This window comes from Gordionus sp. m RMFG-2023, chromosome 5 (genome assembly GCF_954871325.1).
Source record: "Gordionus sp. m RMFG-2023 chromosome 5, tfGorSpeb1-WG-v2, whole genome shotgun sequence".
NCBI lineage: Eukaryota > Metazoa > Nematomorpha > Gordioida > Chordodea > Parachordodidae > Gordionus > Gordionus sp. m RMFG-2023.
Window position 1 is genome coordinate 4,368,762 of NC_088779.1, and position 18,654 is coordinate 4,387,415.

The 18,654-nt window shown below is 27.1% G+C and overlaps 1 protein-coding gene across 1 annotated transcript; it reads left to right on the top strand.

Annotated features, from left to right (window-relative positions):
* The first annotated feature begins 3,529 nt into the window (after nt 1-3,529).
* Nucleotides 3,530-4,954, top strand: LOC135929864 (uncharacterized). Its single transcript, XM_065466599.1, has 3 exons — nt 3,530-3,688; nt 3,909-4,049; nt 4,401-4,954. Exons 1-3 carry the CDS (start codon nt 3,577-3,579, stop codon nt 4,778-4,780), a joined length of 633 nt encoding a protein of 210 aa, XP_065322671.1. The 5' UTR covers nt 3,530-3,576; the 3' UTR covers nt 4,781-4,954.
* The last annotated feature ends 13,700 nt before the right edge of the window (nt 4,955-18,654 follow it).

The window sequence follows — 18,654 nt, forward strand, 5'->3', positions numbered from 1 at the left end:
TTATGCCCATGGTCTTGATGGCATCCGCCCTATTTTTCTCCAGGACATCACTTCCCTCTCTACATGCTCACAAACTCCCATTCTTTCTAAATTAACAAACCTCTGCAATAAAATTTTAAAAAGGGAAACCAAGCTTTGTTTAACCTATCCTCTTTGGTGCTAGGCTAATAGCTCTTCAAAAGCCCATCGTTGCTTAGTTGTCAAAATGATATCATCTTGAGTATAGCACGATGCTTCACGTCTCTTAAGCCCCTTCTAACTTGGTGTTGGGATCCCCGGTGGCTGTGAAGCGGTTGTACATATGACTAGATTACATTTAGAAAATCTACCCTCCAATGAATCTTTAGTCAAAATAGACTTCTCTAATGCCTACAATACACTCTCCCAAAATTTATTCCTGTGTTCCTCTAGTACTCTTTTCCCTGTTTAAACAAAATTCTTTCAATCATGTTAACAACTGCCTTCCACCCTGCAATTTGAAATTCCTTTCATTGAGGGCATACAACAGGGAGATCCTCTAGGTTCCCTATTTTTCTGTAGGTAATGACATTATGAAATCCATTAACACGACTTTCTCATTATCTTTTCATGCTTGGTATATTGATTATTTGGTGGTTCCAATGGTGAGGTGAATAAAGCTGTGAATTTGATCAAGGCAGCTGGGTTTGCTATTGGACTCTCTATCAACCCTGAGAAATCTGAATTCATCCATATCAATTTAATCGTATCAAATTCAAAGAACTTAATTAACAACCCTTGATGAACTGTATCATTTAGGTGCCCCTGTTGGTGGTAACACTGAAATATCTACCTTTCTTCAGTCCACACTTGAAGCACTTTTTAAGTTGGCTGTTTTATTTCCCTTCTCCCCTCCCATAAAGCTTTTTTCCTCTTGAAAAATTTTTTCAATATTCCTCGTATTCTTTATGCTCTTCCATCAAATCCCATTTTTAAATTCCCCATTCCTCTTGGAGTTTTGTGAAAATGGGATTAATGTCTTAATCGAAAATATTGTAAACCTTAAATTCAATGAAATTGCACACAAGCCTCTTTACCTACTAAGATGGGAGGACTTGGTATCATATCTCCACCCAATCGCCTTTACAGCTTTCATATCCAGTTGTCTTTTAACAAAAAATATAGTAAATTCTAATTTGATTAAACTCAACTCTTCTTATAATGATGCTATCATCGAGTGAAAAGAACGAATTATTACTGATCACCCTCTTCCTGAAACGAATAAGCAGGACTGGGATAGGCCTATAGCAATCTCCGGAATCTCCTTTCCAGAATGCAAATATCTGAACGTCCTTTATTCTCCTCACTTGATAATGGTTCAGGCCATGAGTTCCTTGAAGCTATTTCCTCAATTAATTTGCAATTACAACTGAACCAAAACGCAGCTCACTCACCCGATTGGTATACGTTTAAACTGCCTAATAACCAACCCCCACACTTGTTCAGGATGCAGTTCAGCCCTTCTGGGTAATGTAAGACATAGCATCCACTGCCATTCGTAGGTCGTTTCGTTAGACATAATCTATGCAATTCAATCATCCTTAGAGCTTTGGGATCTGCTCAAATTCTCTCTATTCTTGAACCTTCCGGTCTTTCAGATCTGATGGGAAACGGCCTGACGGGCTTCCTTAAATTCCTTAGAAGCATGGTTAATTTGGTCTAGGATTACTCTTGTATTGATCCATCTGCACCATCCAATCAACCCTTAACATTCTTGGGAAAAGGAGTCACTTAAAATAATTAAATATTCCGAAATTTCTTAAGAATACATATTCATTTAACCAATACAACTTTTGGGAAATGTGCTTTATCGTTTTTCAAGGAGCTTGGCTCTCACATATGCAAACTTACGCATGAACCTCGCGAAGGCTTCTTCTTAAGACAAAGACTAACAGTAGCGATACGGCTAATTACATTAGCTTCATCTACAAGATGATTAGTTTTAACTTCAATACTTTTTGTGCTCGTTCCTCTGCCCTCTTTTTATTTCATCTTTGTTTTTTTTCCTTATTACTAATATATGTATATTGTTTATTGTATATTATATGTAACATAACCTTTATAATACTATTATTAATGTGTAAATAAAATTTGTAATGAAAAAAAATGAAATAAATATTTATTATTTCCTTTTTTTATCTTATACTACCAAATAGTTATCAAAAATAATGAGAAAATAATACAAAAAAAGGAAAATTGCTTCAACCTTCTCAAGTTAAAAAAAAATGAAAAACAGATTTTAACACTCGAAGTTTAAACGAAAATGGAATTGAAATTCTCTCGAAATTAAACAGAAGGGAATTATGTATAAATTTTAGGAAATGCTTCATAAAAATTATTCAGCATATAATATTACAAACAAGATAGCTATTATTTGAAATTTTTATTACAATAAACTTTTTATAATTGTAATTTTTGTATATAGATTTAGTTTTTTAAAAAAAACAAACAATAATTTATATCTCAAATCAGCAAACACTCAGGAGGACCTCTAGAGGGGTTTTTTCTTCGACACATAGCAATCCTTAAAACCAATTACATTAGCTTCAATGATAGTCTACTAATCAAAGAGATATCCTAGACCCTTTCTACTTCTTATTTTTTTTCCCTCGCTTTATACCATCCCCGGTCTTCCTTGTTATTTTTTAAATTTTTCACACATATTCCTTTTGTCCCATTTTAATATAGATTTTATTTACACGTTGATATATTCATTATCTATTATTATAATAAATATAAAATTTTAAATAAATATCTAATTTATTAAAAAAGAATATAAGAGGATTGGTTGGGCAGATTTTATATTTAGGGGCCAGTCACCTATCTCATTTCAATTACGTTATATTTTGATAAGATATATTTTTTTTGTGTGTTTTATAACCTTGAGCTTAATCACTAACTATCCTTAGTATTTCCCCTTTATAAAGATACAAAATTTCCCATAATTTTATCATATTATTTTAAAGTTAACCTTATTATAAATATATATATAATTATATGTATCATTCATATTAACATAATATATACTATTATTAGCTGAAATATCTTTTTAACCCCCAATCTATCTTACTTTAAAAGGTGTCGCACGTTTTTTTTTATAAATGAGATCCTCTTTTGTTTGTTTGTTTTTTTTTGTGAAATAAAAAAACACACACACAAATAAATGTTCCAATGAAAGTTCAATTTACCCTGACATTTAAAAATAATATATTTAAACAAAAAAAAATTAAATTTAAGTTTTTTTAAAAGGTTTTTTCAGCGACTATTCTAATTTTTGATTGCATAATTATGATTTAAAAAAAACAATTAGAAACGTATTTTTTTAACCTTTAAGCCATTTTTCTTTTTTTGTCTAATAAATTTCTCTCAAATACTTTTTTTAAAAAAGGAAAGAGAAGATTTACAAACTTTTTTAAATAAAAAAAGAATAAAAAAAAAGATAAGATAAATAAATAGAAAGTAAACAATTAAAAAAAATGCCAACTTTGAAGAGACAAATAAAAAACATTTTTGAATAGTATATCATTTTGTTTCGATTTCTTTATTAATACTTTACATATGCTTTTCGAATCATCGAGAATTAATAAGATCAAGAGTAGCCGAGCCCGGAATTCGCGCGCGATTGTTCTGTTGTCTTTTATAATATTATACGATTCTTTGGGAAGTTTAGGTATAAAATATTTTAATTTTAAAAAATATTATATTTTTTGGGGTTAAAAAAAACCAAGTTATAAACTTAAAACCCATAAAGTTTGGAATATACTTTAATAAAAAACACCAGCTCAAATTATGAAAAATCAGAACCACGGCTGTTTGGCATTCAATTATATATGTTTTTTTATATATATAACTTTATTGAATCCAAAATAAATAAATTTTTTTCTAAAAAGCGTCCTCTTTATCGTGTTATATATGTACCGACAATAGACCACAATCCAAATGCCAGTTAGATCCAGAGAACGTGGATGTGGGACCGAAAAAATTGATGTGCAACCGAACGTATTGCTATACCCAATGGGATATTATCGAAGGTATCGTTATAGGCTTTTGAATAATTTGAGGATGTGGTTGAATCGAGGGAATCAATTCTAGAAAATATATTATTTAGAGTGCATGTAAGTAAAGTCTGTTTGTGTCCTAAAAATATACATTAAATACTCAGCTGTTCGGAAGCTAGAATATTTCAGAATATGACCACCTTTTTTACCCGGATCCGACTTAGATAAAATGGTCTATTATATATTTGACCCTCAAATAAATATGTAGGCCTGAAAATAATTTTAAAGAAGGTTCGTTTTTCTTGGAGGAGATATCGGTTGGCTATTTCGAGAAGAGGACAATTTAATTGGGAATTATTTACAAATTACTTTTTTTCCATCTAGGAGAGATAACCTTTGTGTCACGTGGTTGTGAAAACAAGAGTTTCGGCAACAAATGCGTTAAAGCCCACGATGGACGTCAATTGGTGTGCTATCAGACATGCGCCACCGAGCTGTGCAACAACATGATCAACGTGGATCCTAAAAACTTTACAACTTATGATGCCAATCAAATCGTGATCTACGTGCCTCCCGGCGCAACCAATTCTACCGCCTCTCGCGCCAAAAATAATAGAACAGGAATTATCAATAAAGTTGATAACAATGATTCCGCCGCTGAGTTAGAAAATGATGACAGCGGAGGAAGCCAAATTTTTGCGATTGAATTGGTTTACACTATTTACGCCGCCATTTTGGGTTATCATCTGACTCTCATTTTATAGGGGGGGGGGAAATGTCCTTAATTTTTGGTGGTCTAATTTGTATAATATCTTAGTTAGTCTTATTTAAAATTTTTAAACAACACCAATCTTAGCCAAATTTTTTTATATTTTTATTTATGATTTATCCTTAAAAGATGTAATTAATATTAAACGGATATTTAGATTAATTATTTTTTTTATTTGTTCTATTCGAGTATGGATATATATATATATATGTGTATATTACAAAGAAAATTATGCCCAAATAAATTATTATATAAAGATTTATATAGTTAAATATTTTATAAACACTTTTTAAGACATCGGAAGGCATTAGTGTCGGCTATTTAAATGTAATCAACTAGTGTTGTTAAAAAAGCCAGATTCGGGTCGATTTTTAGAAACAGTCCTATTAAGATTATGAACAAGGTAATATTAGGTAAGCCTTAAGACCAGAAATGGTTTGGATTAGTTGCCGAATCTCGAGGCTTGGATAATTATATCTTGGCCTTGAATCTTAAGATTGGGCCGCTCCCTCCCCCCTCCCCTTTTTTGAGTACAATCACATAATTAATTTTGTATCTATTTTTATATTTAAACAATAATTTTTGTAAAATAAAGAGTACCCATTTCGTTAATTATAATTCCAGTAATATGACTAAGCATTCATTCGAAAGTCGTTGATTATATGCATAGCCAAGCAAGATGAGATTTCCCTACTCCATAGAAATTAGCATCAAATCTCGATGAAAACGATGATTAAGATGTGATTGGCTACTTCCCCTAATCCCAAAGATTTGCCTCAGATTGTCAGTATTGTCTTTTATATTATGTTAACTCATAAAACATAAATATATGGGCGGCTATATAAGTTATATAGGTACATGCTATTGATGGCGATCTTGGTTACACTAAAAATTAAGGCAATGATTACTTATCTACAGATATTACGTTTAACGCCAAATTATCATCCTCCATCTTAAATTAAATCAATAACTCAATTACTTATCTGATAAATGATTCCCAAGGTCTAGATAGTGAAATCATTTGTGTCACTGAGTCTATCATCAGACTGAAGTCGGTATGATTCTAGGCAAATGATATGGCCTCTTAGAAATTTAGTATTGAATGCATTTTCATGGTAATGTATTGATGGGGGGGGGGGTAACTCCCATTTTTTTAGTTGTATTTACTCTTAAACATTTGGGAGGAGATATGAAAGAGTTATTAATTTATTTAAATAATATATAGAACGATAAATCCGAGATATAAAATAAGTCGAAAGAAAATTTGACTTGGAATTTTACAAGTAAATAAAAATGCGTAAATTTAATTTTTGGCGTTTTAACTTATCCGTCGGTCATCCGGAATTTTTAGTAGGAACGGATTTTTAAGAACTTGGATATATTTAACTATAACTAAATATTTTGATATTCGCTTAGATATATATTTACCGAATACGTCGTGCGAAATCTGTGATACATGTGAAATGAACTAACCATTGAGGGTATTTTTGTAGAAATTGTTTGCCATGTAGCAAAGGAGCAATAGCATTCGCATCGGTAGGTCTTAGACTTGTTTCTTTTTTAATATTTCAGAGCTCATTGTGGATAATCCGGAGAAATGAAATTTAAGAAACACCCGTTTCCTGGGATAAGGAGAATTGTTCTGTGAGAGTCTGGTCTGTATTCTTAGTTAAATACGAGTGTTTTGACTAAATAAACATTCCCATAATATCAGCTGTGCGCGATGTACCACCGCCATGATGTTTTTCTGCTGATCGGGTAGCATCAATTTTTGCAATCAATCGATTCAAAGCTGCGTTAGGCCAGTTCCTGTTAGAAAACTCCCTCAAAAAACCTTTTTGCTTCTATAATGTTTTTAATTTTTAAAAATTTTAATTAAGCTTAAATCATCTTTATTGAAAAACTTTAAAAAATTATTATTATCGTCTGCTTAAATGTAAAGTTAGTTTAATAAAAAAATAAATAAATGAATTTTTAAAGGCTAGAAAGTTCAAATTTTGTTGTTTGAATCCTGCTGATAGAATTTGAAAAAAATGTCAAAAAAAATAATTTATCTCTCTCTCAACCTATAAAGTTTTATTGAATTATTTTATAGAATTGACAGATTTATTGATTAAAAAAGGTTCACAGTTCAATTTTAAAATAGTGTAAACTAGGGCGAATTTCATGATAAATCAATAAAAAGTCTAATTTCCAGCCAAATTTTTACAATAGCTTTTATATTTTATAAAACTAAGAAGAAGAAAAAAAATTTAGCCTCAAATTTCAAAACAACGGATGAGATATGGGCCTCTAAATGTCGAAATTTTGGGTAAAATGCACTCGCTTTCATTTTAGAAATCTTTGCTTACAATTAGGATAGAAGCCTCATTTAAATTTCTTTATATATCATAAGGGGTAAGCTTTTTAAAGTAAGATAATGTTAAAATATTGTTTAAAATTTTTTAGTTTCAAAAACCGGAAATAGAAAACTAGAAATGATCATAAAATCAAATCAATATTTATTTAATGTGCAACACATCAAGTTAGACCGAGCTTTTAGATATGGAATTTTTAATCATATTTAAGATGATTTATATTATTTTATTTTATATGATCATTATCATAACTTGGAAAAAATTGGCATTCTTCAATCCTACTTTCTGCTGGTAGAACTATCTATAATAAGTAGTAATATTCCTATTATATAAATCATTTATTCGTTATTCATAGATATTAGTAATCACATAAGCATAGGCACATATAAATATCACATAAAACCAATCGATAAAACGTCCACACTAAATTAAACAGAAGCAATAATAAATATGGATAATGTATAATATCTCTTATATCTGCTAGGTAGCTAACCATACATAAATATATAATCATTATAAAACATATAAAATTAACGAATAGAGTGATTCATATAATATTACATTATAAACATTCATATATATATTTTCATTATATCAAAAATAAAATATATATATGTAAGATCAATCAATTAATTATAAATATAATATTTAATTTACTACAAGATCCTACATTATAATCATTCATATATATATTTTCATTATATCAATAATAAAATATATATATATATGTGTAAAATCAATCAATTATAAATATGATATTTAATTTACTACAAGATCCATAGTCGTAATCAAATTAACCGATACTATTGAACATTCCTATATCACGATAAAATTTGAAATCTTCTTAAATGAATATTAAATTGTCAAACATATTATTATAGACGAGGTGTCTATGATAATAAATTGGTTCTGCGTTGTGCTAATAGTTTGAGGATATTGTACAAGATTATACCACTTTGGGGGGGGGGGGGTAAAGTTATTTTATGACTAAGGACAATCCTTGATCTGGCATATTTAAAAATTCCAGTTATAAATAAACATAAAATATAAAACGAATATTAAATTGATTTAGGGCATTACAAACTGAAAAACCAATATCCTTTAAATTTAGTAAAAAAGTAATAATAAAGGTATATTCTACTTGCATATGAAAGTGCTATTAATTTATTAACTGATGCGTGACGAGTGAAATTGACGTGAGTATAAATATATTGATCTCAAGTTGCACAAATTTATTCGTTAATCTTGCAAAGTAAAAAATGGGTGGCAAACGCAAAAGGTAGCCTAACAAGAGAAAAATTCAATTATAAACACTCAAAAAAAAGATATATAATAAAAGGAAGAAAAATGTAAAATTTTAAATAAATCATAAAACATTCAAAAAATTTAGGTAGCTATAATTTACTAAGTTAGATCTGAGTTTATGTAATATATAGTTTTTCGATACTTTTTTTTAAAAAGCTCGAGCGACAGTTATTTTTTATGCTAGATATAACTTATATAAATGTTAAAGAACAATTATAGGATTTCTGACAAACTAACACATTATTATTTTTAATCTAAAAGTAAATACCCATAGTAAAACAAATCATTTAGACCCCAATCGGCAACAATAAATTTTCGTTCCGTTTATGTTTTATGTTTTAAATCGAAATATTATTACCACATATAAAAGGCACCCCTATGAATCTATTCAATAAACAATTCTATTAGAATAATATATTTTTAAAAAAAAATGTATAAAGGTGATTGCTTTTAATATTATGATTTAAAAATATTTTTTTTTATATATTATCCTATAAAAATCATTCTTAAAAAAAAATCATAAATTTTAAGATTTTTTTTTATCGGTATCCCATAATATTAATATTAATATTAATAAAAAAAATCACCAATAAAATGAAAATTAGCAATATAATGTTAGGTAAAAATAAAAATTTGAAAATTTTCATTACATTGATCCAAAAATTTATTATTATATATTATGTGTCTTTATATATAATATTGAATTATTATAGTATTATTATTATAACTATACCTTATTGACACCAAGCCAACCCACATTATTTTCTTCGTGAGAATAATTTTGAACTCGCTCTTTTCCCTCATAAATTTAAATCGTAAAAAATGTAAAATGAAAAAAAAAAATTATCAAAAATATTAATGTTTATTATAAGAATTTTTATATTAATTTATATTAATTATATATAATTTCTTACAGATATTTGGAAAATTTATTAGAAAAAATATATATAAAAATTGATCAAATTTAATTAAATTATTGTATTAAATCATTTTTTTTCATTTTAAAGGAAAAGTGGAATAATCGTTAAGGAAAATAGTAGATAGAAAAAAAAACTTGGTGATAGTTAAGAATATCGGACTTAAACATTTTATAATTGGAAAATCAATATATTTTTTTAAATAACCGATAAAGAGCATATAATAGTTGAAAAACATGTTTTAATGTTTTTGTTTTGTTCCTTTTTTACAATTCCATTCTTCATTACTTCAATTTCCGGCACGATCAAACAAAAATGCCTAACCAATTAAGTTCGGCAGAAATATTGAAAATAAATATCACGTAAAACTTTTATCCTCCATTTGTCACTAGTAACTCTTGATTGTGAGAAATTCCTTAAGCGATCGTGTAATGAAGCTTTCTATTTAAAGCAAATTATTATGATCTATTCATAAAGGTAGATTTATTACTAATGGTTCCATATAGCCATGCAAGTATAAGCCCGTCTCTCCTTTGATGTATGTTAGCCGCAATGTGTTTTTTTTACAGCAATGTGTTATTCTTTTAACTTTAAATTGAATATACCGGAAATATATTACATCTTTAGAATGATTACCCTATGAATTTCAGAAAATTTTGCAATGAACCCTTTTAACCAATATAGTTTCCACTAGTTTTTCCCATGTATTTTATATACAAATTAAAATGAAACTTCAAAATTGTCTATCAGAGATTCCCAAACATGCTGCAATATATTTCCGGTTAAATCAGATTTTTAATTTTTCAAGGGAACCGTTAAAAAAAAGGATTTAATGTTGAAAAAAAACATATTGCAGGGAAAAAAAACAATCGCTAAAATATATTATATATAATATATATTTTATGCTCTATAACTTTAAAACCCTGCATACACAGTTCAGCGCGAATTTATTAATGACTCAAGAAGAGAAGAGAAGAGAAGAGAAGAGAAGAGAAGAGAAGAGAAGAGAAGAGAAGAGAAGAGAAGAGAAGAGAAGAGAAGAGAAGAGAAGAGAAGAGAAGAGAAGAGAAGAGGAGGAGAGGAAGAGAAGAGAAGAGTGCAGAGTTTTAAATTTAAAAAAAAAACATGCTCAAATAATAATTTAAAGGTGAAAAACTAACACACTGCTGCCGGAATAACAACCGCTAATATATACGCGCTATATATGTGTAAACCGGGACAATATCATTGATTGAATAAAATAAAATATATTAAACCGATGAATTAATTGACATATCTAATATTGTTTAACTCTGTGTTTTAATGCTTTAAGAACATTCATTAAGGTCCTGTCATAATCTTTTACCCTAAACGATGATCATCCTAAATAGATCTGAACACCTCACAAATCAATCATTCACATATAGGGTTTCTATTTAACTCCCGACATCTAAAGAAAAAAATTACTTTATCTTATAATATAGAATATTCCCTATAAAATTTGGACATATCTGCCCTGCTGGAATTGCATTTCCGTTTTACGAATTTTTATTATTATTTTTTTTTAATTTAAATATATACGCGTTAAACTTAGTAGGAAAAAAATAATACAATTACTTCACTCTAAACAATATAAATCTTCTTTGTATAATATAGGATGAAAAAGGCCTGGGCAACTTCTTTTTCTGACAAAAAAAAAGAAATTCTGAAAAATTTCACATAATTGTCGATTTTTAAAAAAAAAACAGATTGTTTAAGTAGCCTAAATAATTTATGTCAGCCCGGAGATTATAAGGTGGTAGAAAGGTTTGGGCTTTCTATTTGACGAATCTCGCTTGCATAATATTATTTTGGCTAAAATCTTAATCGGGCTATTAAAAATCGAATCTAGCCGTAAATGGCTAGATTTCTACCAATTTTTAAAAACGGATAACTCAATATTTAGGCCGCAAAAATATTTCCTAAGCCTCTAGATTTCGCTAATAGATGTCCAAGCGCTTTGTGGTCATCTATAAGTAATATTTTTATGAATAAGACGTTGAGTTAGCCATTTTTAAAAATCGGCTCAAATAACAACATTACAGGGCTTATAAATTTTTATGTCTAATTTGTAAAAATTTTTACAAAAAGCTAAAAATTAAAAAAAAAATGGAAATAATTCTCACAATAATTTTTTTTCCCCAAAAAAAATACTCTAATAAGTATAATATATTTTATTAAAAAAATATTTAATCAATCTCATAATTTTTGACATTGTAACTGTAGTATCGATATGGACAATTTGTCATATCGTGGTTTAAAATTTAAACAAAGCATCTTATCTATCTTATCGCATTCTAATAACTTATTAACTTCTATATAATAAATAGTCCATTAATTGAATGGTATTTCTAAAATAATAATATACCAAATAATCACAAAGTTGATCATGATGATGTGATTGGAAAATTAATAAAATAAAATTTTACAAATCATTTGTCATCGAAAATCATTTTTATAACTTATAACATTTTTTTTTAAAAAAATAAATATATATTTTACTTTATAAATACGATTTTTTTAAAAGTTCAAATAAACATTGCAAAAAATTTGTCAAAAAATTGTAAAATATTTTATAAGAAGGATTATAACAAAAAAAAATTGATATTTTTTAATAAGAATTTATGGATAGAAAAAAAATTTTGGTATAAATTCTAAGGATCTTTTTGAAATGTCATATTCTTATTTTTAATCCGATTTTAAGATTGATATTTTTGAAATATTGACAGTATATCCTAAAGGAAAAACTAACGGCAAGTTAAAATAAAACTAGTATTTAAATGATCAAGTTAAAAGTAGTAAAAAAAAATTAATCATATTTTATAATGCTTGTTTGTAATGTATGATATTGATAAATTGTTATAATGTGAAGTACTAGGATATGAAATTCATTTAGGATATGGATTCTCTCTGCATCTTATTTGACCGGAAATATATTCTAACATGTATAGAGTATAACTCACACCTTGAAATTTAGAAAAATTTTGCCTAGAACTGTTGTAGTATTTTTTTTAGATTTATATCAATATAGATTATGAGCTAAATGGTCTAAAATGTATAGAGAACGTATTCTAGACATGCTAGGTTACATTTCCGGTCAAATAAGATTTCTCAAATTTAAAAATCGGCCCCGATGACTCATTGAAAGATTTTGGATTCCCATGGATTTCATGCCAATCAATGATGCATGTTACACTACTGGCGATTCATTCATTGAATTTAAAAGTGTTCCTACATAGAAGTCAGCTGTATCGCCATTTTGTAGTTCGCACGTCGATTAAATGGCATCAATGTGCATTCATATAATAATAAATAATAACAATAAGTCGAAGCGCAAACCAAAAAATGGCGCCACAGCTGATTTCTATATATGGACGTTTTTAATTAACGAATCACCAATCTATTAGTATTGATCTTAATACGACTTACATTTTAGTTATGTATATAATAAGACTAAATAATAACTTTTTTTTCTATATAGTTGCATTAAAACAAAAATTCTCATTATATACTATTATATAATAATGTAAAAGAATAAAATAAATTCGAGGATTATCAATTTAAAATTATATTGAATATAATCTTTATAAAATATTCATCATAATGAGAAATAGCCGTTACTTTGTAATTCCAAAAAAAATATAGTACAATAATGAAATATAGAAAGAAAGAAAGAAAGAAAGAAAGAAAGAAAGAAAGAAAGAAAGAAAGAAAGAAAGAAAGAAAGAAAGAAAGAAAGAAAGAAAGAAAGAAAGAAAGAAAGAAAGAAAGAAAGAAAGAAAGAAAGAAAGAAAAAGAAAAGAAAAGAAAAGAAAAGGAAAAGAAAAGATTTTAAAAAATTGTCCAATATAATACCTAAAAAAAATATTGTTATTTATTACAACCAAATTATACATTAGGGTTCAAAACGTAGTATAAACATTGTAATATTTTGTTTTTTTAAATGAAATGAAATGCTCGTGCAGAATATGAATTTGGTGGATTATTAATTCAACTTAATTCGATAAATTCAATAATTCTTCTTCACATTAAGAGGGGAAGAAATCATACAATTTTATGATTAATGAATTATATTTTCTATTTATATTTTTTTTAAATATATAGATAATATGTATATATAAACGAAAATAATAAATAGCTTTAATTAGGAGAAAGGGCTCTAAAGGCAAAAATTTAAACTAAACTATTTCAGGCTTAATTTTATGGTTGCTAGCATTTGCTCTACCTTTGTTTTACCGGCAATGTGCTCATTCAGATCAGGCAATTACTGCATTGCCTGATTTTAATATTTTATATAATTCGATCTAACTACATCAGTTTCCTATTCTCTTGTTGATGGATAAGAAATTATATAAAATTTTTTATTTAAAATCTACATAATTTACAACTTCTTCTATGCCGTTTAATATTTATTATAGAAATGCCTAGAATTCATATGATTTAATTTAAATATATGAGATGAGTTTGTAAATTACAGCAATATAAATCAAAAAATAACTCAGACTTTCATGACCAGATTGTCTGAAATTTATAGGATATGATAATATATTTAGGAACATATAATTTATTTATTCCTAACATAAATTTCAGTTGTTTTATCAATTTTACCATTATAAATAATATAGTATCATTAAGGTTTTCAGTTTATGAAATTTTTAAGTAAATATTTTTCAGTATTTTAAAATTATATATATTTACGCCAATATTTTAATTTATAACACCAGTCTTTAAAATTAATTTAACAAAAATAAATCCATTGTAATATTTCTTTATATCAAGACTTTCGATGTGAAAATATAAATATTTAATTACATATAAAATGTCTAATTTTTCAGTTTTGACCCCAAAATTTATTAGCTTGTAATATTATTTTATATTTATTAAATAACAAGCGCTCCCTTACGTATTAAATATGTGTATATACATGTTTATATTTACTCAGTCAATTATTCTTTTAAAATTATATTAAAATTTCTTAAACTAACAACAAATATTGTGACACACAAAACCTCATATTAACTCTAGTAGTCGTAGTTCATATATGTAATTTTCATATTTATTATTTAGTAATTAAATAAATTATAGAATATAAGCGCGATGCTAAGCGATTTAACAGCTGAGCTAGTTTATGAAATCTTTTAATGATTTTGGATGCCTTCTCCCTTTTAAAAAAATATTCGGGGAAATAAATACTCCGTGTTTCAGGCTATTTATGTGAATAGTATTAGATCTCACTAAAAGATTTAGAAGATCCTACCTTTATAAGTGAGAATCTATCTCCCTTCTATTTTTAAATCATGTTTCCTTTTCTTTCATATTTTTAATTATAATTTTATCCTGATGTCACAATTAGAGATAAACCCGCACCCGGCCCTCTAATTCGCGTAGAAAAAAAATATTCCTAAAATTTCACATTTTTTAAAAAAGGTTCAATCCTAATTTTTCATATAATTAATCATGAGAATGGGTTCATTTTATCTATTCAGAATATTCTTTCACATTAATTTTTGTTTCCTAAGCCTAATAACACCTATATTTTATTTGACTACTATACAACTTTTTCCCCAAAATAGATTAACTTATATACTTAGCAATGATTTATAATTACATTAAAAATGCAATTATTTAATTTTTAACGTAAAAAAGTCATAATTAGATGTTAATTTTTTTGATATAAAATAAAAAATTCCTTTAAATAAATTTATTTTTTCCCTAGAATTCCCATAAATTCCTGTTATAATTTACATAAATTTCTGTTTATTAGCAAAATTCTCATGAATTTTCCACCCAAAAAATATAAGTTATTTATTTTTACTCCAAATTGAGTTTAGATTAGATTTCTTATAACAGATAATTTATCTTGGAGTTTGATTTGATTTCAAAAAAATATAGAAATAATTGTATACTCTTGCTCGCCTAAAAATATTCTAAAATCCTGCGTCTTACCCCCTCTCCCCTGCCTCCATCTTAGAAGTTTTTATGGGGTAACGTGGACTACCCTCTTAATTAAAATATTTAATCAGTTATCCATTTTATATTAAAATAATTACAATTTTGTCAGAAATGTTCAAATTTTCGAAAAATTCCTTAAGTAATTTCATTTTATATATAGACATTGCTGGTTTATTTGTGTTGACTTATAACTTTCTATCCCAAAGTTGATACAAAAATCATAGGTAATTTTGATATTGATTATAAATATAAATTCTTTTAAATAAGCACTTCTATGCCCCTCTAAGAGAACCACGATATTACTTCCAATCCCCAACAAAAAAAAATTAATTATCCAATTTAATCTAATGACAACAGCTTCTTTATAACCTCCCTATCCCATCAACGATCTTGAATCATACTCCCAGACCCTGATCAGTCACGAAATGCCTTAAAAACTACGCAACCACATAAGTAAGATTTGGAATGTATGTTCCAAGATATCTTTAATGATGCTAACTAAAAATTCTACATCATAATACTTCAGGGCTTTCGGGTGATAGCAACTTTTAGCAATTTTGGAGTACTATAAACCCCCTTTGGAGTATTTAATGGTTATAACTAATCTAAAAATAATAAACGTGTCCATTTTAGGCTATTAAATATTTAACATTATGCATTAGAAATTTTAAAAAAGTTTGTCGAACTACTTCGACATAGTTTTCGATTTATCGTAAATTTATTTCGAAAGTCCAAGCCTCAAATACGGCCAGATGCTAATAGCATGAGAATGCTATATTTTTTTAAAAAAAACTAATCCAAATATTATTAATAATAAAAGGGGGTTGGCTGGCATATAATCTTGGTTAGTGTTGTTAAACGGCCAACTCAATATTTTATTAAGAAAAATTATTATGCAAGCCTTAAGATTTCGCTCATAGATGGACACAAAGGTTTGAACATCTATTAACGAAATCTCGAGGCATAGACAATATTTTTCTGGCTAAAATATTTAGTGCTCAAATCGAGCCATTTAACAACACCAATCTTGGTAAAGTTTTTTGAAGGGTAATACATTTAATTTGTCTTATTATTATTATTTTTATTGTCATTACATTTAGGATAATGTGAAATTACCAGTATTAAAAAAAAAGCAATTATTATTTTTATCAAAAGGATTAATAAAACACAACCCCCACTCTAATTTAATAATTGTTAGGTTAAAAATAAATTTTTATTTATTATTATATATTTTACAGAGAATATAAAATGAAAATTTTAAAAAATACATTATAAAAAAAAATTCATTTACTTTTTTGTCACCAAAATTTTGCTATTAAAAAATGGGATATAAAATTTTAAAATATTTCAAAGAATAAAATTCGGTTTTAAAAAAACGTTTAAGGCGGTTAGGTGAAATCAATGTATTTCAATTTTTGCAATTATGACAAACAATACAAATTTTGATATTTTTATAAAATAAAAAAAAGGATAATTTGAAAATAAAAATAATTATAAAAATAGATTATTTTCCATTTAATAAAAGATATAATATTTATTACTATATATTTTGAAGTCTTGTGGAAAAAAAATTATCACACCTCATAGAATGATAATGAAGGAACGAATTATTTAAGAATTATAATTATGAAATGTGGCTAGAATTTTATTCATTCCATCAATCTAGCGATGTAACAAGGAGGGGTAGGAGTGGGTGGGTTAATTTACCCCTTTTGAATTCTTTACCCCCCCCCCTCCCTCCATCTCTAATGCCAGCTGAGAAAATGTAAACTTTTTAAGACTGTCTTTAAATTATAAAATATTTATACTTTTGTTGCAAGAAATTTGAAGATATTTTTTTTTTAAAAAAATCATTGCCTTTTTCTAAAAATTTATATCTAAATATATGTTACAGTACAGTCAAATCATAAAGTCCATGATCAAATTATCTGAAATATATAGGATAGGTATTCTACACATACTGGACAATACGCGCATTGACCGATTAATGTGTTTTAACTGTAAAGCAGTAGGGTTATTAGAGGGGGCAGGAACTCGAGCCCCCTAAATTTAAAAAATATTTGTTCCCCCTGAGGTTGTAAAGGCAGTGCCGTCCCTGCTGTAACGTATAATGTTATAAAAATAAATAGGCAATTTTAAAATGGTGAATTTAGTTTAAAAAGTTTTTTATGGCTAATCATAATAATCTTTGTGCCTATACAATGCTAAATAAAAGATTTATCAAAGTTTTTGTAAACGAAGTAATTAAAATTAAGCCAAATTGGGTAAAATACTATATTATTATTATTATTATTATAAAAATAAAAAAATATATTTAAAATATTTAATAATATATCCTGAAATTTAAATGTAAAAGAAACAATTTATTTACAAGATGAATAAGAGGCTTTCAATTTTTCTCTTATCAATTTATGTAATTTAGAACATCCGGTTTCAAGTCAAACGTCCTATCCCGTCTTAATCAGCCTGAACGGCATTTTCTTTTAAGTGATAGATTTTGGCATAACACGCTTAAAGTATAATCATTCCTATTTATCTAAATCTAAAAATCGCTAATCAGAACGGCTTTTCAGAATTTTATAAAGAATAGGACAAGTCAGGGCCAGTGACATATGATAATACCTAGACTGACGATGCATTCATAATAATGCATGGAAGCGTGGTTGAATGAAAATCAAATGGACCCGCCTGGTAACCCATATAGTAATTATTCTCATGTTAAAAACTACTATTAGATTGATAACTTCCTTCCTTATTATCTCGATGATCGGCAATTCTTTAATAAATTGCGTCAGACATAAGAATAAACGTTTGGAATTTTTAGTAATGACAAAATGGTGTCCCCAGCTGTTTTCATTGGTGTACGCTTTTAATGAATGTATTGTCAGTCTAAAGTATTATCATATGTCATTGTTCAGAGCACAGCCGTAGAATTTATATTTAGTATTTTTTTTAGAGATTAATAAATTTTTTCTAGATCTCTCCAAAGTTCTTAAACTGCACTAAATGAATTGGTAATATAAGTTTTTTTGTTATCGTAATATAATCATAATGGGTTTTTAATTAAAAATATTTATAATTTTCCATTTTCTAACCCTATAATTTTATTGGCAAACAAATTCAACTAAATTTAATAACAACCAATCTTCAAAGGAATTTGATTTATACTTCAATTGTCTAATTTTGAGCAAAGCTAATATAAGATTATAATAGGTTATGTTCAAATTTAACAAGTCCATAGCAAAAGCAATCATAAAAATACAAATATAATGAAATTTAAAAAATAATAATTTAAAATCTAATTTAAAACGAAAAGAAAG

Coding starts and splice junctions, on each gene's coding strand:
- LOC135929864 (XM_065466599.1), top strand. CDS start 3,577: ATGCTTTTCGAATCATCGAGAATTAATAAGATCAAGAGTAGCCGAGCC. Junction 3,689..3,908: donor CGATTCTTTGGGAAGTTTAG/GTATAAAATATT, acceptor TTTTCTAAAAAG/CGTCCTCTTTATCGTGTTAT. Junction 4,050..4,400: donor CCAATGGGATATTATCGAAG/GTATCGTTATAG, acceptor TTTTCCATCTAG/GAGAGATAACCTTTGTGTCA.